This window comes from Esox lucius, chromosome 13 (genome assembly GCF_011004845.1).
Source record: "Esox lucius isolate fEsoLuc1 chromosome 13, fEsoLuc1.pri, whole genome shotgun sequence".
Lineage (NCBI taxonomy): Eukaryota > Metazoa > Chordata > Actinopteri > Esociformes > Esocidae > Esox > Esox lucius.
In genome coordinates, this window is record NC_047581.1 from 27500549 (window position 1) to 27521792 (window position 21244).

Genomic DNA, 21244 nt, shown 5'->3' on the forward strand with positions numbered 1-21244 from the left:
CGCTGGCCAAGCAGAGACCGGGCATCAAACCCTGGCCAAGCAGAGACCGGGCATCAAACCCTGGCCAAGCAGAGACCGGGCATCAAACCCTGGCCAAGCAGAGACCGGGAATCAAACCCTGGCCAAGCAGAGACCGGGCATGAAACGGTGGCCAAGCAGAGACCGGGCATGAAACGGTGGCCAAGCAGAGACCGGGCATGAAACGCTGGCCAAGCAGAGACCGGGCATGAAACGCTGGCCAAGCAGAGACCGAGCATGAAACGCTGGCCAAGCAGAGACCGGGCATGAAACGCTGGCCAAGCAGAGACCGGGCATGAAACGCTGGCCAACCAGAGACCGGGCATCTTGATGACAGAACCTAAAATAACTTGCTAGTCAGCTAATATCCTTAATGCTTTTGGAAGGAGATACATCTTGGAGCAGGATAATAATCCCAAAGCAACAGTGGAGTAGCTCAAAAACTATCAAAAAAGCTATGCACCCCACATATTTATTTTAAGTTTTCTTACAAATATTTCCCAACATAAAACCAATGTGACATTTTGAGCTTCAAGGTTTTAAAATGAAATATCAAACAAAACAAAACATCAATGTACAATTTGTAATTCAATAACATTAACTGATCAGAGGCACTATATATTCAGTGCATCACCTGAGTGTACTAGCATTTGGGAAAGACTTGCAGTCAAAATAAAGCTGCATAAATAATTACATTGAGAGTCCGATTGCTGAGAATTTTTCCCACCAAAGCACCCATCTTTCATCCATAAACTTCAAATGTTAAAATACCACGTAGAATTGGAGAGACTTGAGACCTTCACATATTGTCTTGAACAAAAAAACTAAACCAGTCCTTCTTGTAATATCTTCAGAAGAGACTGACATTTTTCCTGTTTCCTGATAAATTATACTGTGTTTTGTATATCGATTGATGCATTTGCCTTAATCTCACATCTGTCAAGACCAATATAAACCTACTAACATGGATGGAAGAACACCATGGATATTTTCATCAGGTTGGCTTGGCCGGTATACTGTACCTGGGACTTTCTGGCTGCGGAGCTGCGAGGGAGAGTCATGGATCTCCAGGATCCAGTCCCCTGCTGCCTTCTCCCCCCAGCAGTGAGTGGTCATGAACTCCCAGTTCTTAAAGCCCTCCATGGAGTGATCAAATAACCTAGGAGTGCATACACAAAGACTGTATCTCCAAAGACGTAGATTGTTTCTTCAATCCCGGTCCAGGGCCAATGCACTTGGCTCAAGTTTAAAGTACAATAATAATTAGTTGAATGGGACGTGTTATTACTGGGTTGGAACAAAAGCCTGCATGACAGTGGAATTTTTTGGTTAAAGAAACGTTGGTGCATGGAGTGTATAAGCAGGGATAGTGCAGCTGAATCGCAGGGAGGTTCACCTGTTTGCAAGCAGCTGGGACTTGGTTCCCGAGGGGGACGTGAGGTTGATGGACAGGTCGCCACGCCGCGGGTGTGTGATAGTGATGCGTACAACCACGTGCTCCAGGTAGATGACGTGGTGGTTGGGGTTGTCAAGGCAGCCGGTTGCCTTGTACACGGAGCGCACCACGTGCTCCGGACGGATGGTCCTGCGGCAGATGAAAGCCACCAATCAGGTGTCAGAGCCCAAACTAAATCTGACCAGCGACAGGAAGTGGGATTAAAGCATTAGACGGGCCATTCGCTACTCAGCCGTCACAGATTATTGCTCCATCAGAACAGCGGGTGACGGGGACCTGCACACTGCACAAATGGCCAAAGTGCTAAAAAAACCAACAAGGAGTTCAAAACAGAATTCATCCCACGTGCTATATTATATGGAAAAAGACTGAACTACTTCCTTTAATCCAGTGTGTCTGTTTTGAATTTAAAACCCACAGCAAAGACGTGGAACCAAGGACAGACAGTAGGGGGAGGAATGAAACCCGGCGGGTTCAGCGGCTGGAGTTCAGATGGCCGGGCAAGTGTTGGTTACCCGGTCACAACACGGCTCATAAACACAACGTTACAGCCCATACTATCCCGCAGACTTCCAAAAAACTCCTCCAAAAGAATATCTTCTCAGAATTAAGATTCAAAGGGTATCGGGTGTCAGCTAAAACATGATATACTTAAGAATCTATATAGGAAAAAAGTTTAATGTATGTACAGAACTTTCCTTTTCCGTAGTTTACAGTATAGGAATGGACAGTACTTCATTGTAGTACAAAATTATTGTAATTACTGTAATCGGTTAAGTTAAATTATTCACAAACGGGGCAGAAAAAGTTGAGTAAAATACAGTCATGTGAAAAGCACAGGTGTGGTTTAACTGACCAAAGGCCAGTTCCATTCTAATCGAAATATAATTTTTGCTGCTGAATGTTTTCCAAGACACCAATTGAAAATGTATTTGTGACTTCAGTTATCGACAATATAGATACAGGGCTGGAATTTTACCGCAACTTTGATATGCTACTTTGAACCCAGCATTTTTATGTGCTACTATGAACATCACAATCAACTTCATAATTGGACCCATGAGCTCATGGCTGTCTACAGAATCCATGGCTGCAGTCTACCGACAAGGAGAAGGCCCAGACAAATACAGAGGAAGAGGCCAGCCAAGGGCTGCGCAGAGAGCAGGGCCCAGCGGCTGGGGGATGACATCCAGGGGATGACGTCAGGAGGACAGCTCCAGAGCAAAAACACACAGTTCTGCCAAAAGAACCTGAGGGGATGAAGCCACCGGTTCCCAATTTGAATACGAGCTGTGGTCTGTCATACACACACACACACACACACACACACACACACACAGTCAAATACACACAAACACACGCAGCCAATTAAACACAAACACACAGACAGTCAAATACACACAAACACACGCAGCCAATTAAACACAAACACACAGACAGTCAAATACACACAAACACACGCAGCCAATTAAACACAAACACATTGTAAGCTTTCCATAAGATTCCTTTGGTCTAGACAACACATCATGGGGCTAATAGATAGGGAAGACTGATGGTGGAACGAGCACCGATAGGTTCCATTCAAATCCAGTAGACCGAACTATGATTTGCTCATTAATGTGTTCCAATACAGACTAAGCATCCAACTGTATTTCCCTTACTGCTGTGTGTGTGCGCTAGGCCCTCTAGAACTTACGCGTCCCTCAGTTTACAGCAGCTTGCACAATCCCATTCATGTGGGTACATGAAGCCACATCGTGGAGACACAATGTGGAGTGTGTTTCAACTATAAATGTGAGGTCATGTTCTGAAACAGTGAACATGAGTTTAACCACAGTGCTCTCTGATGAATGTGACCCTACAATGTGGTTAAATGTAGTGTTATCATTGGTCTGTCATTAGCTTTGAACAGATGACATTTTATTGGTTATATGATTGGTTGGGTAAAGGCAGGTATGGTTTTGGCTGTGTAGTACCTGATCTGGCGGTCAGCACTCTCCACACAGATGTGCTGGGCAGGAACCTGCTTCCATTGCTCTGCCTCCTTCACCATAGCCTCAGCATCCATCAGGCCAAAGCCATACAGGTGGCTGACTGCAAAACACGCCAGTCAGTCAATCCACCTAGCCAATCAGAACTGTTTAAAACACATAACTTACAGTTGTGCTCAAAAGTTGGAATACCCCTTGGAGAATTGGTAATATATGTACAATTTGTGAAGAAAACATGAGTGAGCAGGCTAAACACGTCTTTTATTTCTTATGGAATTCGCATTCAACTATAGGATTTAACAGAATGGCACAATCGTAAAACAAAACATGGCAACAAAGAAAATAAATCCCAGATTTGTTCACTTCTTGATAAGTGATTGAACAGTACTGACTGGCATTTGCAAGACTTTGGATATCTTTTTATATCCTTTTCCATCTTTATAAAGTTCCATTAACTTGTTACGGAGGTCTTTTGATCTTTTGCTCCCCATGGCTCAGTATCTAGCCTGCTCACTGCATCCACTTGAGAGCTAACAAACTCATTGACTATTTATACACAGAAACTAATTGCAATTTAAAAAGCCACAGGTGTGGGAAGTTCACCTTTAATTGCCATTTTCACCTGTGTGTGTCACCCTGTGTGTCTGTAACAAGGCCAAACATTCAAAGGTATGTAAACATTTGATCAGGGACATTTGGGTGATTTCTGTTATCATTATGATATAAAATGGAGCCAAACAACTATGTGATAATAAATGGCTTCATATGATCACTATCCTTAAAAAAATACATTTTTTTGCATAATCAGTCATATTTTCAAAATCAATGCCAAAATGTTTCACAATTCCTGCCAGGGTATGCAAATTTATGAGCACAACTGTACATTTACAGAACTATCCACCTGAAGAAGCTTCTGCCAAAAAGTGCTGCCTACTGGGCATTCTAGAGTATGTAAGACTAACTAAGCAATAATATAAATGTTTGTAACCTATTCATATCATTTTTTAACTGTAAACAGATGATATCTGAACATTTTCCAATCTACATTTGAGTGATTTAGCTGACAGTTGCAGTATTGTGCGTGCCTAGGGTTACTCAAGTCAGAACAACCAAGGAAAAGACCTCCAAGTCTCAACCAAAACAATATAACAGTTAAACATCAACGACTCAACACAATCCACTCAGCCAATCACACAATATATCGACATTCCTCCCCCTCCTTTAACGCTCTCTCACCCCTTTCTTTGAATCTCATTTTCCCCCAGAGTGACCTCCCCCCTCGTCCTCCCTTTCCTCTCTCACCCATTTTCCCATTCCTCTTCGACACAGCCGCTTGGAAATGGTCCAAACAGACTGGGACTACAGCCTGGCTGACCCGCAATTCAAATACCGCACGCACGCACACGCACCCGCACACACACAATCCCTGACAGGTTGCTGGCAGCCGGTGGGGTGGTTTATGGTGACTGACTGTGCTATAGGAGCCAGTAAGGGGTACAAAAGAAAGAAAGGCTGAGTAGCCACGGTGCAGGGAGGAGAGGAGGCGAGCGCTGTTAATCACCATTATATCCAGCAGCATTGCTCTTCCAGTCAGGGGCGTTGAGGTGGCCGGCTCGGGACGTCTTGACGATAATGTGCTGAACATCCCTCCATGACAACAGAGGGCTGGAGGGGAAATAACGAAAACGTCACAGAAACACACTGGTAATCAAAATATACACAGGCTTAACAGTGTGTGCGGCGGTGTTTGTGTTAGACATGCATTTACTGGTGCACGGAAGTATGTGTATAAGATAGAGAACAGGGAGTGAGAGAAATGCCCATCCATTCAGCCATCCATCCACCCTCCTGGCCTCTGATGTCATGTGAAAACCATTACAAGATGGCAGCCATGTGTCCTTTGATGCAAAAAAAATTTTTTTTTAATATGTGGGTCACCAAGTTTCCCAGGAATCCCCATATGCTGACCAGATGCTACATTTCTCTTTCCCTCCCTCATCTGAGAGCACAACATTCCAGAAGATTCCAGAGAAGTGCTACTCAGCATCGACATATATTGTGTAACGAGGACAAACTTTACAGCTACCTAACATCAAGAATCTCTTGAACACTAGTGGGACAGTACGTCCAGGAGTTTCACTTGCCAGGAGTCATTTGGCTCGCTGTCAACGGCTCAACAAAAAAGTTAGTTGTTAACCTGGACAGTAGTCACAGCCTGGCAACTGCAAAAGGACCGAGTGGTCTTCTGCAGGGGACAAGGATAGTCCAGACCCAGACACCCGGCGGTGAAAACATATTATTGACTGATAAAAACCGATCCAAATGAACGGTTTGTCTCCACCAGTCCCTACATAATTCACATGTCATAAATGAACGGTTTGTCTCCACCAGTCCCTACATAATTCACATGTCATAAATGAACGGTTTGTCTCCACCAGTCCCTACATAATTCACATGTCATAAATGAACGGTTTGTCTCCACCAGTCCCTACATAATTCACATGTCATAAATGAACGGTTTGTCTCCACCAGTCCCTACATAATTCACATGTCATAAATGAACGGTTTGTCTCCACCAGTCCCTACATAATTCACATGTCATAAATGTTTAATCACAGTGAACTAATTAGGCCACGGCACAGGCATCCTAATATAATTAGAATGCTGTCGCAACACACACACACACACGCACACACTTTTAAAACCTTGCTCAGTCCACAAAGACTTGACGCCAAACCCGTTTGAAGTTCCCAATGATAGTCTCACATAGTCCCCTCTAATGTTCTGACTGAAGTGCCGATAAGGGCATAAACATAGGGGTGTAATCAAAGAAAGATAAGCTTCCAAATGACAGAATCAGGCCCTCAGACGTTCTGCCAGCTCCACTCCGCTCTCTTTCATTCATCAGATAAGCGCTGATGCCATGGGGGTCGACAGAGAGACCGAGAGATCAAGAGAGAGGGGAGACATGAGGAGGAAGACGCAGTGCGAGACCAGTAAACTGACTGCAGTTCAGCGCCCCCGGTGTTAAGGTTAAGACGCGTACTTAGCCTCCAGGGCCAGGGCAATGATCCCAGCTGCCATGGGAGCGGACGCCGACGTCCCTGTGTGGCTGTCGGTGCAGCGCTGACGGAGATCTGTGGTGATCTACAGAGGGAGGAAAGAAGGAGGGACAGAAAGGAGGGAGGGGAGGGGAGGAAAAGAGGTGCGTTAAGATCCGCGGATCGGGGGGGAGATCCAGGCCCATCTGAGGCTGCACACATTCCAGCTTTGATGCGCTGCCCAGGCTAGAGAGGACACACACACAATGACCTGCTGTTCTTTAAGGTACCAAGGAAATCATCGCCTAGAAAAACAGGACCGCTGGGGTGTTTAGAGGGATTCATCAAAATGCAGGTAAGAAAAACAAAACATCTATTCCCACAGCATTAAAGTCAGGGGAGAGAGGCTTGGGGTTGCGTGCCAAATCCAGTCAATAAATATAAAGTCAACATCAAAAGGATCCCCAACCAACCAACCGGTCACTGTAGAGCTGCCTGACTCCACAGCGTATCCCTGCCATTTGAATCTACAGATCTGACAGTGAGAACCAGCTTGTATCTGGGTCACAGCGAAAGAGGAAAGCCTAATGGAAAACACTGGCTTTTGGTGGTAGAGGATCTGAGACCGTTTTCATAAAGAGTACACATGCTCATCTACGATCCGTTTAGCCTTTCAGTTCTTACTGAACAGAATATGCAAACGGGGCAGGCAGGTAGACCAGACCTACTTTGATACAGTTTAAGAATTCAGCCATGGATTGTCTGGTTGGGTCAGGAATGAATGGGGGGTTTTTGGTTCTATGTGACTAGCTCTTAGTGACTGCTGTTTCCCCCACTCTCTCTCTCAATGCCTGGTGGCCAGACCCTCTATAGGGAATGTGGCAAGACATTGCCAGACATGCTGGGACAGAAGGACCAACTGTCTGTGGATGAGTGTGTCTGCGTGTCAGTCCCTCGGCCGGCGTGTCAGTCCCTCGGCCGGCGTGTCAGTCCCTCGGCCGGCGTGTCAGTCCCTCGGCCGGCGTGTCAGTCCCTCGGCCAGACAGTAGCCCAAGGGCCAGACAGTAGCCCAAGGGCCAGACAGTAGCCCAAGGGGTCATCCCACGGCACATTGCCGGAATCCAACATACAGATGACCTCATTCGCCCAGGGTTCAAAGGTCCTGAAAACAACTTAAGCCTGTTTGTTTGGCTTTGCATACACACAAGTGAGTTACCTGCCAGTACGCTATACAGCTGGCCTTAATGACTGCCACCTAGGCCCAGTGGGGCTTTTGCAGAGCTCACACATACACACACTTTATTCCTCTTTCTCTGAGACAGACTCACTATCTTGCGGTCATAGTTCTCTCCGCTGCTGTAGGTGGTAGTGAGAGTGGAGGAGCACTCCTCTAGGTACCAGGGCTTGCGTCCGCTCTCAGCCGTGCTGGAGATGGAGATGGTATAGATGCTGTTGGTATAGCCGTCACAGGAGCAGTGGTCCCGGCTTCGCCCTCCATTCCCCGACGCCCACACAAAGATGGAGCCGCGCCCCTTCCTTCCCTGGCAGGAAATCAAATTCATGTCATTTAGATTACAGGCAGGACGGAAACAAACATTCTTCCACCGTACTCAGTGCTGAAACTGTAACATCAGACGCCTGAGCGAGGAGACGGAGCGAGGAGACGGAGCGAGGAGACGGAGCGAGGAGACGGAGCGAGGAGACGGAGCGAGGAGAGCACTCCCAAAGGTACCCACAGACCCTGCAAGAGAAAGAAATGCTGACCGACCACCGGCACCAGGTTTGAGGGGAAGGGAGGAAGGAGCGTAGAGGAGGTTGTTGAGTGACACACATAAACACAGGGTTATGGGAAGTGCTGGTAGCTTTCCCCAATCAAACGCTTCTTCAGAAATTCAGGTTGAGGGACTCCCAGATTTCCTGCCTATTCCCTACTGATACTGGGAATCTTGTAAATGTATTTCTGGAAATACCGAAAGAGGGACCAGACAAGACAGAGAGAGAATGACAGAAGCAGAGAGAGATAGAGAAAAGAAAGAAAAAAAAGGAGTTTAATGGAAACGGCAGCTGTAGCAGAAAAGTTGTGAAGCTCAAAAATGTTATCTGTTCAACAGCAGTGAATTTTTCTTTTGTCAAACAGTAGTTGTGAGAAATGATGATGGAAACCATATGTTTAATAAATTATGATTGATGAATAAATGATGTAATCATGTAATTCTAAAGCTCTGTGATTCTTTACAGGACAAGAGTTGTCCTGTAATTGCCTGAATTGCTTTGCCTTCTATTCATGCTGGATGAAAGTTTCTGGTCTGCCTGACAACAAACTTAAATTCCTCCCAGGTCTTCCTCAATGTGGGTAGAGTCAGCCAGGTCACCAATTTTCACCATCCAATTATTTCAGATCTAAGGGACTGAAAGTTCGCCCATGGCACAAGCTGGGGTTATGGACCTATATTGGAACATGACAATACTAATCAGCTTCTATCCATGCTGGTTATGGCAGGCTACTGGAGACATGAAACAGATAGTTTGAAAGACAAATAGATGAATGCCCAATTTGTCTAAATAGGAAAAAGAAACACTTTAGCATTTAGTCACTAACCAAACGTCTTTTTACACTTTTTTGTGGGGGGGGGGGGGGGTTTGACATAATTATTTATTGATGAATTTATAATTTATCAGTTAAACAGTTGAATGGGAACGCAAGGAATCAGGTGAGTCAAACTTATTATTAGTATGCAGACCTTCTCAACACCTTCTCAACACAACAACAGCCAAAACCCTGTTTGTGACATGTAGTGATCCCTCACACAACTCCATGTTGTTAACACGTCACACCCCACTCATTACCCTGGCACCGCCCCCAACCTGTCACCCACTTACTGAATCCAGAGGGCTGATTGCCTTATTTAAGCAATGAAGAGGGAGTGGTATATGGCCATTATACCACTACTATGAGCTGTTCTTAAGTGCCTTGACTTATTGGCAATACGCCCCAAACCCCTGAGAAGCATTAAACCGGTTAACAACGCGATAATGACACTAAAACTGGGATCCTTTTTACTGTTCTAACTGAACTCTGTGCCGCCACATGCCTAAAACCTACCCATGGTATACTAGCCTTTTACCACAGCCTCTCCTGCCTTCTTACTTAAAAACAGCACAAGAGGCCTCTGCAGTTTCCATGCCAAACCAATGTGGGCTACCTAACCTACCACCTCCATGAACAACAGAACACCGTTTTACCACCTGTACATTTAAAAGGTCCACAGCCTTTCTGACCCAGAGAGAGGACATCCTCACCACTGGACCTAGTCAACACCCCTCTATGACACTTCCCATGAATACAAATAAACTGCATGTACATGCCAAGCACACAGAGATAGTGTGTTTAATGTAGATGCGTGTGCGGAACGCACCATGCGGATGAGTGTGTGTGTGTTTAATGTAGACGAGTGTGCGGAACGCACCATGCGGATGAGTGTGTGTGTGTTTAATGTAGACGAGTGTGCGGAACGCACCATGCGGATGAGTGTGTGTGTGTTTAATGTAGACGAGTGTGGGACGCACCATGCGGATGAGTGTGTGTGTGTTTAATGTAGACGAGTGTGGGAAGCACCATGCGGATGAGTGTGTGTGTGTTTAATGTAGACGAGTGTGGGACGCACCATGCGGATGAGTGTGTGTGCGTTTAATGTAGACACGTGTGGGACGCACCATGCGGATGAGTGTGTGCGTTTAATGTAGACGGGTGTGTGGGACGCATCATGCGGATGAGTGTGTGCGTTTAATGTAGACGTGTGTGGGACGCACCATGCGGATGAGTGTGTGCGTTTAATGTAGACACGTGTGGGACGCACCATGCGGATGAGTGTGTGTGTGTTTAATGTAGACGAGTGTGCGGAACGCACCATGCGGATGAGTGTGTGTGTGTTTAATGTAGACGAGTGTGCGGAACGCACCATGCGGATGAGTGTGTGTGTGTTTAATGTAGACGAGTGTGGGAAGCACCATGCGGATGAGTGTGTGTGTGTTTAATGTAGACGAGTGTGGGACGCATCATGCGGATGAGTGTGTGTGCGTTTAATGTAGACACGTGTGGGACGCACCATGCGGATGAGTGTGTGCGTTTAATGTAGACGGGTGTGTGGGACGCATCATGCGGATGAGTGTGTGCGTTTAATGTAGACGTGTGTGGGACGCACCATGCGGATGAGTGTGTGCGTTTAATGTAGACACGTGTGGGACGCACCATGCGGATGAGTGTGTGTGCGTTTAATGTAGACGTGTGTGTGGGACGCACCATGCGGATGCCATTCTCGAAGGCCTGTCGGGCCAGAGTGGCGGGGCCGTCCACCGTCTTCCCATCGTCGTCGGGGCCCCAGCTGGCGCTGTAGATGTCGATGTGCTGCGGCTGCAGACTCAGAGACTTGGCCTCCACCATGTCCGTCACATCACCGTCCAGCATTCGCACCCCTGACACACAGTGAACACACACAGTGAATGGACACGCACACAGTGAATGGACATGGACACATATAGTGAATACACACACACACACTCACACAGCAAATAGCTTTAAAATCATAACAGGTCAGACTCACCTCCTATCCGGGCGTTGTAGGCAATTCCCACAGTGCAATGGGAGTTGTTAGCAGATGCAGCCACTTCCCCAGCGCAGCGTGTTCCATGTCTAAAAAGAGAGGAGAGACACTTTACAAGGACACAAACACACATGTACCTTCCACACATTCACAAACTCAATATGTCAACAAACTCCAAAAAAAGAAGAATCCACGGATCAGTTGGCTAAGGATGTAAAAGGTGGTGTTTAAGCTCTAAGGACACATGGTAGAACAGGGAAAGTGGAGTGGGGCAGGGCCAGGCTTCCTCAGATGAAGGACAAGGGCCTGTTATTCTGTTTTATTTTGTCTGCTATGTAATAAACACGGTTGTGGTGTCAGCAGCAGCTGGGATATATACAACTCTCAGATATTTGGAATATGTCGAGACGAAGATGTTCCTCATGTCCCAGAGCTCTCGACAAACAGGGGTAACATTCCTCAACAGACTGGAGTGCTGGTGACGACTGACCTAGGGCAGTGACCAGCACAAACACACCAGAAGGGAGGAAGAAGCAAACACCCTCTAGCTCAGCGCGACTGGGCCTCCTGCCCAGAACATCTGGACCGAACGGCACAGAGTCACCACTGACTGCTGTCATGGCAACCCAGCATCTATCCCGGGGGGCATGCACATAAAGGAGCGCGTGCGCACAAACACGCTCACGCACCCACAATAACGCAGAAACGAATGCACACGCATGCACGCTCATGCACTCACACCCTTATTTTACTATACTCATGAGGACGGTTTTGGAATCACAATTGATTTCCACTAAAAATCCTCTATTTTCTTACCCCTAACATTAACCCCTAAAACCTCATTATAACACTAACCTTAACCCCTAAAACCCCATTATAATCCTAACCTAAACCCCTAAAACCCCATTATAACACTAACCTAAACCCCTAAAACCCCATTATATCACTTACCTAAACCCCTAAAACCCCATTATATCACTTACCTAAACCCCTAAAACCCCTAAAACCCCATTATAACACTTACCTAAATCCCTAAAACCCCATTATAACACTTACCTAAACCCCTAAAACCCCATTATAACCCCTAACCTTAACCCCTAAAACCCCATTATAATCATAACCTTTACACCAAGCCTAAAAGAGCAATTTGTATAATTGATGACAGGCAATATGTCTTCACTAGTAAAGATTTCCCGTGATATACTAAACTTTTGAGGACGTTTGGACCTCAAGTATATCCAGAAAATCACATTGTATGGTTTTTAAATAATTAATTTGCATTTTATTGCATGACATAAGTATTTGATCACCTACCAACCAGTAAGAATTCCGGCTCTTACAGACCTGTTAGTTTTTCTTTAAGAAGCCCTACTGTTCTCCATTCATTACCTGTATTAACTGCCCCTGTTTGAACTCATTACCTGTATAAAAGACACCTGTCCACACACTCAATCAAACAGACTCCAACCTCTCCACAATGGCAAAGACCAGAGAGCTGTGTAAGAACATCAGGGATATAATTGTAGACCTGCACAAGGCTGGGATGGGCTACAGGACAATAGGCAAGCAGCTTGGTGGGAAGGCAACAACTGTTGGCGCAATTATTAGAAAATGGAAGAAGTTCAAGATGACGGTCAATCTCCCTCGGTCTGGGGCTCCACGCAAAATCTCACCTCGTGGGGCATCAATGATCATGAGGAAGGTGATGGATCAGCCCAGAACTACACAGCAGGACCTGGTCAATGACCTGAAGAGAGCTGGGACCACAGTCTCAAAGTAACACACTACCATTAGTAACACACTACGCCGTCATGGATTAAAATCCTGCATCGCACACAAGGTCCCCCTGCTCAAGGTCTAAACTCCACTCGCCGTATTTGGAGGAAGAAGGAGGATGAGCACAAACCCAAGAACACCATCCCAACTGTGAAGCATGGAGGTGGAAACATCATTCTTTGGGGATGCTTTTCTGCAAAAGGGACAGGACGACTGCACCGTATTGAGGGGAGGATGGATGGTGCCATGTATCGCGATATCTTGGCCAACAACCTCCTTCCCTCAGTAAGAACATTGAAGATGGGTCGTGGCTGGGTCTTCCAGCTTGACAACGACCCGAAACACACAGCCAGGGAAACTAAGGAGTGGCTCCGTAAAAAGCATCTCAAGGTCCTGGAGTGGCCTAGCCAGTCTCCAGACCTGAGCCCAATAGAAACTCTTTGGATGGAGCTGAAATTCCGTATTGCCCAGCGACAGCCCCGAAACCTGAAGGATCTGGAGAAGGTCTGTATGGAGGAGTGGGCCAAAGTCCCTGCTGCAGTGTGTGCAAACCTGGTAATGAACTACAGGAAATGTATGATCTCTGTAATTGCAAACAAATGTTTCTGTACCAAATATTAAGTTCTGCTTTTGAGATGTATCAAATACTTATGTCATGCAATAAAATGCAAATTAATTACTTAAAAATCATACAATGAGATTTTCTGGATTTTTGTGAGTGGGAAAACCTGCAAAATCGTCAGTGTATCAAATACTTGTTCTCCCCACTGTATATTGTGAAAACCGCATATCGGTTTGCACAAACAAATCGGTGTCAAACAGGGTGGCCCTACGTTGAATTTCAAAATCCCGATAATAGCATTAATCCTCCACAAGGTTATGATTTTGAAAGGAGAACAATACTTAAGAAGCTTCTTTTTTTATCTAGAAAAATTGTCAGATCACCTGCAGTATCCCAGCAGACCACTGGTTAACCATGGACAACAGGTTTGGGAGCCCTGAACTATGAAGCAATATGCGAGCATGGACATTAAAACATGCAGATGACTGTAACAGACTTCTCAACGAGGTCCATTCAGAGAGGGAGAGTGCAGAGCCTGATCACTATGAAGCAGTGGGCCAGTAAAACTCCTGTGTCTTTAAGAAAAACAACCACAGAGTGCTCAGTGTTTGCCAAGACATTTGGACTAGAGCGTCCAAAAACACTAACAGCCAAATTGGCACAGGACACAGGGCTCACACACACACTATGCACACACTACACACACACACACACACACTACACTATACACACACTATACACTATACTATTACACATGACACTACACTACATAGACAAACATGCATATGCAAAGAAATACGCACACACAAACACACACACACATACATAACCTTACAGAGACAAGCACACATGGGTAGAGACAGACACACAATGCAATGCTTACTTGTTCTCATTACTGGCATCGTAACGGGGCATGGGGTCCATGTCGTTGCCGTTGACATCATAACTGGCCAGGTTGTCCTGGGAACAGTGGGAGAAAACGTTACCATCACAGACTTCCCATGGCACAGGCCAGAGTAGATTAACTAAACAAATAACTGAAAATGCCACACACTCCAACCCGCATACACCGACTCCAACCCGCATACACCGACTCCAACCCGCATACACCGACTCCAACCCCGCATACACCGGCTACCTCCCGCATACACCGGCTACCTCCCGCATACACCGGCTACCTCCCGCATACACCGGCTACCTCCCGCATACACCGGCTACCTCCCGCATACACCGACTACCTCCCGCATACACCGGCTACCTCCCGCATACACCGACTACCTCCCGCATACACCGACTACCTCCCGCATACACCGACTACCTCCCGCATACACCGACTACCTCCCGCATACACCGACTACCTCCCGCATACTCAGGAACACAAGTACAAACACACACATAGACACACTCACATAGTTCTGAACGAGGTCGGGGTGGTTTCTCTCGATTCCGTCATCTAGGATGGTGACCACCACATCTTTCCCTGTGTAACCTCTTTTCCATGCCCCCACTATGTTCATGTCCGACTGGCAGTTATGGATGTCATCATTACAGTGCTGGAACAAACACAATCACAAAGTTATGTCTTAAGCCACTGGAAAATTTTGAAACCACTGATGACCAACATTGCGGTTTTTTGATCTGAAATGAATTGGTGAAAGCTTTAAGGTTGGTTTTTCACTTTATTACCAGAGAACTTGACAGGTTAGCACTAAACTACCAGAGTAATAGTTCCTTCAAAAGGACTTCATGCAATCTATCACAAGCATCTATTGGCTATTTTAAGTGTCTTGCAGGATTTTTCATAACACCTCTTTTGACTTTGGCAGCATTTTGTAATTTTCTCTGTTCTAGTGATCCCACACAGCTTTAATTATGTTGAGGTCATAGCTCTGGGGTGGCCAATCTAACACAGACTTTGGCTCCAAGTAGAGTGTTTGGGATCATAATCGTGCCCAAAGAGAAGGTTTAAGCCAATCAGTCAATGATTGACATTTCTTGTAAGACTTCTTGTCATGGAAAAAGTTTGTATTATGGTGCCAGATGACTCTGCCAGATGCAGAACTCCTCTACCCTGTCCTTTACCTTTTATGTATCGGCTACTAAACTCATGTTTCTTAATCCAAGATTTGATCATGATGATTTAGCCTACCTCTCTGCCTCATTTCTATTTGTAGACTACAACATTTTCGGTCAAACATTTATATAAGAGCATAAACAAAACACAGACATTATTTGAAGCAATTCTAAAATTCCCTATGGCTAAAAGAACCAATATCCTATTTCGCAGCTAGGTTGTATGTAAATTATGCGCTTAATCTATTTCACACATCAACTATTTCAGAGACAATTTGGCAGAACGTTGAAGAGAAAGTAAATAGTTGGAAGAGGTGCAGAGCCATTAGAAAATAATGCAATTGTTACTTTTAGCATGAGTTATTGCTATTTGTTTTGAATCAAGTGTCTTAACTATCATGAACAATGTGGACACAAAAAATAGCTACCGGTACAATTTTGCAAAGTTGTTTAAGATGCATTACTAAAATAAAATTCTAGCAACATTGGTAAAACTGATAGCTACTCTGACTGATTATTTATTAACCAAAGTCCAAAAATCTTGAGAGACAAGAGGAAGCACATTAGGTCAAAGTATTGGTGTTATCTTTGCCAAGTTAACCGTTGAACAGAAGCCAGAAGATCAAAAGACCATAGAGTTTCTAAAAAGCACAGACACAGTGTACAGGAAACACTATTGATGTGTAGACGTGATGTGATGGGGGAAATAGAGGCACAAAGATCACCCCACCCCCCAAGACATGCCAACCTTATTTACACCTCTGTAACTAAATGCTAAAGTGTAAAGTCAAATCAACAGTCGGTCGTGTCTGCAGACACCAGCGCTTCAGTGCATGAAAAGCACGTTCTTCACATTAATTTCTTTACCTTATTTAATTAGTCTCCTCTCACGGTCACAAATGATAGTAGTTTTTACTTTTCTACTTTTAGTAGTTTTTACTGGTGCTGGCAGCATCTGCCAGCACCAGCCGACCACATGCAGTCTGCTGTCCTGACCACAAGCTCACCTCATGGGCGTAATCACACACATGCAGACATGCCCACCCGGGTAACCAGAGGCAAAAAGGTGTACTTCAACAACTATCCATGAAATTACAAAGTTATTTTTGGAATATTACATTTCTGAGTTGTGCAAAACCCCCATTTTTGTATCAAGATGCATCAGAAATCAAGATGCATCACAAATTAAATGTTCTCTTAAATATATTTTAAAATGTCAGGTTTATGATGTTATGAAAGAGAACTCTGGCATGACATCTCTGATTAATTTATTGACCCCTGAATTCTTGAAGATATTTTTCCAAGATGAACAATGCCCAAAAATAATACTCAGAAAAACATATTGCTGCATACATAAACATTGATTTAATGTTTAGTTAATATAGTAGTATGTATACAGTCATATGTATACCTAAGGCAAATACACAGCAAGAAACTGGCGGGCAGGTTCTCCATGCAACCCCCCCCCCCCAGTATTATAAATAACACATTCATATCATAATAAAAAGACTTACGAAAATAATTGTATCTACTGCTGTCTTGTCAACACTGAGCTTTGATCTAACTACAACCTTGTTTCAAAACTATTTGGGACGCTGCATAAAATGTAAATAAAATAAAAACTATGCAATAACGTGCAAATCATTTAAACCATGCAAATCGTTTGGTAGCTGAGGAAACCACTGTGGTAGTTTTGAAAGTAAAATTCCTATTCTCGTTTGATTTCAGCTGCTCAAAAGCTTGGGGTCTCCTTTGTCGTATTTTTCGTTTCATAATGCGCCAAATGTTTTAAATGGTTGACAGGTCTGGACTGCAGGCAGTTTAGCACCCAGGCTCTTTTACTACGGAGCCATGCTGTTGTAATACATGCAGAATGTGGTTTGGCATTGTCTTGCTGAAATAAGCAAGGCCTTCTCTGGAAAAGACATTGTCTGGATGGCAACATATGTTACTCCAAAACCTGCATGTATTATTCAGCATTAATGGTGTCTTCACAGAAGTGCAAGTCACCCATGCCATCTGCACTAATGCACCCCCATACAATCACGGATGCTGACTTTTGAACTGTGCGCTAATAAGAACCCGGGTGGTCCCTCTCCTCTTGAGCCCAGAGGACGTGGCATCCATGATTCCCAAAAATGATGTCAAATTTTTATTTGTTAGACCACAGGACAGTTTTCCACTTCGTGGCAATCTATCTTAAATGAGCTGGGGACCAGAGAAGGCAGCGGCGGTTCTGGATTTTATTCATATATGGTTTCTTCTTTGCATGGTAGAATTTTAACTTGAATTTGTGGATGCAGCGACGCACTGTGTTCACAGACAATGGTTTTTGGAAGTGGTCCTGAGCCCTTGCAGTGATTTCCAGTGCTTTTAATGCAGTGTCGTCTGAGGTCCCAAAGATCACGGACATCCAACATTGGTTTTCAGCCTTGTCCCTTGCACACAGAGATTTCTCCGGATTTTCTGAATCTTATAATGATATTATGTACAGCAGATGTTGAGATCCCCAAACTCTTTGCAATTTTACGTTAAGAAACGTTATTCTTAAATTGTTGCACTATTTGCCTGCACAGTCTTTCACAGTGGTGAACAACTCCCCATTCTCACTTCTGACAGACCCATCCTCTCTGAATCTTTGAATATCCAATAATGTTACTGACATGTGGCCAATTGACCTCATTAGTTGTGTGATATTCCACCAGGTTTAGTTTTTAGCATAAAAAAAAACCTTCCCAGTCTTTTGGTGCCTCTGTCCCAGCTTTGCTGAAACATGTTGCAGGCATCAAATTCAATGAGGGCATATATTGTTCAAGAAACAAAATCTCTCAATTTCAACATTTGAAATGTTGTCTTTGTACTATTTTCTACTGAATATAGGGTTAAAATTATTTGCACATCATTGCATTCTCTTTTTATTCACATTTTACAGAGCATCCCAACTTTGTTTTATTGAACAAGCACTATTCACAGCAATAGCCTGCTCCCAATTATTTAGGCAAAGACGTGGGGAATGGGGCGTGGGGAATGCCCAAATTGGGATCCGCCTGTGCATGGACATTTTGGGGCCTTTAATATGGAGAAAGATCAGAGAAAACACAAAAGTATATATTGTGCAGTCTGGAGTTAATTGACACTGCTGTATGCATTTAAACCCTCCAACCTATGTCAATCTCAGATAAATGTGTGGAAAGTCAAATGTGGAAAGTCACCAGTACATACAAGGAGGCCTTCATTAAGTAGATCAGAACACTGCTAAGTCTGGTGACCTTTGACCTGAAGAGCTAGGGTATTTTCTGATCTGCATACTCACTATGTACCACATACTAGTCCACTTGGCATCATTGAAGAAGATGGACTGGGCAGGGCTGGTCTGGGAGGGGCTGGAGAGTGGGGGAGGGGCTGCCTTGTAATCCCTCTTGATCCGCCTTTTAACCACCTGCTGCTGAATCCACTCCACCTATAACAGAGACCAAACCATTGGTCAGTGACTAAAAACAGCATCAAACAACATCCAATCACTGAAGAGGAATACACAAGGTTGAATGTTTAAAATAGACCATTGGGGTTGGGGGTTATTTGTGGAGAAGCAAACTAAGTAAAACAGTGGCTGACAGACAAAATGAGTGTGCATACCAATAAATTGAATAAACTGATCAGACACGGCCAAAATCAACTACTTGTATATAAAGAAGACAGAAAGTGGCGGTGTGCTGAGCAGCCTGACAGACCGGTACAATGAATGACCAAAGAATACTTTCAATGGTGAAAAATAATCTTAACACCTTTTCAGGAAAATACACCAGCAGAACTTTAAGATGAAAACCATTAAGGGGCCACATGAGCAGAATGACAAGTTTGTTGAAATTTACTTATAGGAACACAAAGTCTTATGGACAGATTAGATCAAAATTACCATGTACCAGAGAGATGCAAAGAGAAAAGAGTAGAATGAAAAAATCTGCCCATGATCCAACATACACAACCTCATCTATGAAACATGGTGGAGGTAGTGTTATGTGTTATGGCTTGGGCATGAATGGCTGTAACAGGAGCTGGCTCACTTGTCTTCATTGATGATGTGACTGCTGACAGCAGCATCAGAGTGAATTCTCAAGTGAACAAAAACATCTTGCCTGCTCAGATACAAAACTCATTGGACAGTGCTTCATCACGCAGAAGGACAATCATCCCAAATAAAATGCCATAGCATTTTCTCAAGGCCAAAAAGCAGAAAAGATTAAAGGTCTTTCTGGCAAAGTCAACCACCCGATTTGAATTCAGTTGAGCATGTCTTTCACATGCTGAAAACAAGACGAAGGGCAAAAAGTGGCCACTCCATTCCCATTTTGGAAGATCCCCGGAGCTCCCTGGAACTGTCTAGAGATTGTGCAATCCACTATAATCATGTGATAGCCAGATTAAATTAACTGGGCTAGAAAAAACCCAAACTCTCTTCAGGGCACAGCTTTGCATTGGATCCAATGGCAAGCGACAAATCTTCCATTCGCTTCATGATGCAGAAGAATTCTTGAAAAGGATCCCTGAAACGGGTCTGTTCGTTCTCCATCAGGCTGAGGCTGCTTTTTCAGCTGACATGATCTGAATGGTTTGCTGGCTTAAGGGGATTCCTCTGATCTGTTTGGGCTCATTGGGGACTGATGGCAGAATGTACACTTACAGACTTAGAACAAGTGTTAGGTGAACACTTGAAACCAATGACAACACAGACTTTCCCTCTTTACTATAAGAATCATTTATAGCTTATCGGAGAGGCTGAATGATTGCATTCTAAGCCTGTAAACAGAAAACAAAGAAAGGTAAAATTAGAGGAATAGGAAAGACAAATTAAAAAGGAATGAAAAAGCAAATAATTAAACGATGAAAAAAGGAACTATTACGGTCCGATCGTCTCCACCATAATAGGTGAACCCTTTCTCTATAAGAAACAATACATATTTTCAGTTTGGCAAAAAACCACGCAAGCTAGGCAGTTGTGTAAAATCAAGAATTTCATAATTTATAGATGAAAAAAGTATTACCAATTTTAAATAAAGTAATAAGCATTGTTCAAAAAAAGCTTTTTAGGTACATACTATATCATCACAGCTCCGGGTGTTGGGCAGGAAGACTGCACCAGTGACATCATATGCATTTCGTCACATTACTTCTACAGCAAAACATCAATGGTCTAGTTTGGGGCATTGAAATAATTGTATAGGTCTCTACGTAATGTTGTATTGCCTCTCTACAGAAGGAACTTCACAGGTAGCACTTAAGAGCAAGTTGTAACTTCTAAAATAGTGTCATCATGGCAATCCACATGTCTAGAAATAAAGTTAATGGGACCCGATAAACAGAAAATATCAAGAAAACAGAAGAGAGCAAAATTCTTGAATCTTTTTGCAGACCTAGTATGCAAAAAACACTGCGCTGTGGCTGTAGAATTAGTAATACTGATTTCCCCTGTTAGTAAAGCCAGGGGTAAAATATAATAAGTCAGTTCATATCTTTCTGTTAAATAAAGGAGAAAAGGGGTGAAGTTGTTGAAGGAAATATCAGGTAAAGTATTACCTACTAAAACAAATCTTTCAGGAGAGAACAGATGAGCAAAGAAAGGGAGGAACACAGAAAAACTTAAGGCAGGAATGTTGACCTAGAGAAATTTCTTAACACAAACAATGTAAAACTGAAGAAAAACGTTTTTTTTTTTTTATTTTATTATG

At 44.0% G+C, this 21244-nt stretch overlaps 1 protein-coding gene across 3 annotated transcripts in view; it reads right to left on the bottom strand.

Annotated features, from left to right (window-relative positions):
* Positions 1 to 21244, bottom strand: part of pcsk5b (proprotein convertase subtilisin/kexin type 5b) — a 47016-nt gene that overhangs the window by 15265 nt on the left and 10507 nt on the right. For all 3 annotated transcript variants that reach the window (XM_034296375.1, XM_010876831.4, XM_010876830.4), the window contains exons 3-13: positions 18832 to 18978; positions 14855 to 14998; positions 14329 to 14405; positions 11108 to 11196; positions 10807 to 10979; positions 7835 to 8047; positions 6512 to 6612; positions 5027 to 5130; positions 3451 to 3568; positions 1415 to 1603; positions 1041 to 1177 (exon numbers count right to left, since the gene is read on the bottom strand). In XM_034296375.1, coding sequence (XP_034152266.1) covers positions 1041 to 1177; positions 1415 to 1603; positions 3451 to 3568; positions 5027 to 5130; positions 6512 to 6612; positions 7835 to 8047; positions 10807 to 10979; positions 11108 to 11196; positions 14329 to 14405; positions 14855 to 14998; positions 18832 to 18978 — 1492 coding nt within the window. The remainder of the gene's footprint in view (positions 1 to 1040; positions 1178 to 1414; positions 1604 to 3450; positions 3569 to 5026; positions 5131 to 6511; positions 6613 to 7834; positions 8048 to 10806; positions 10980 to 11107; positions 11197 to 14328; positions 14406 to 14854; positions 14999 to 18831; positions 18979 to 21244) is intronic.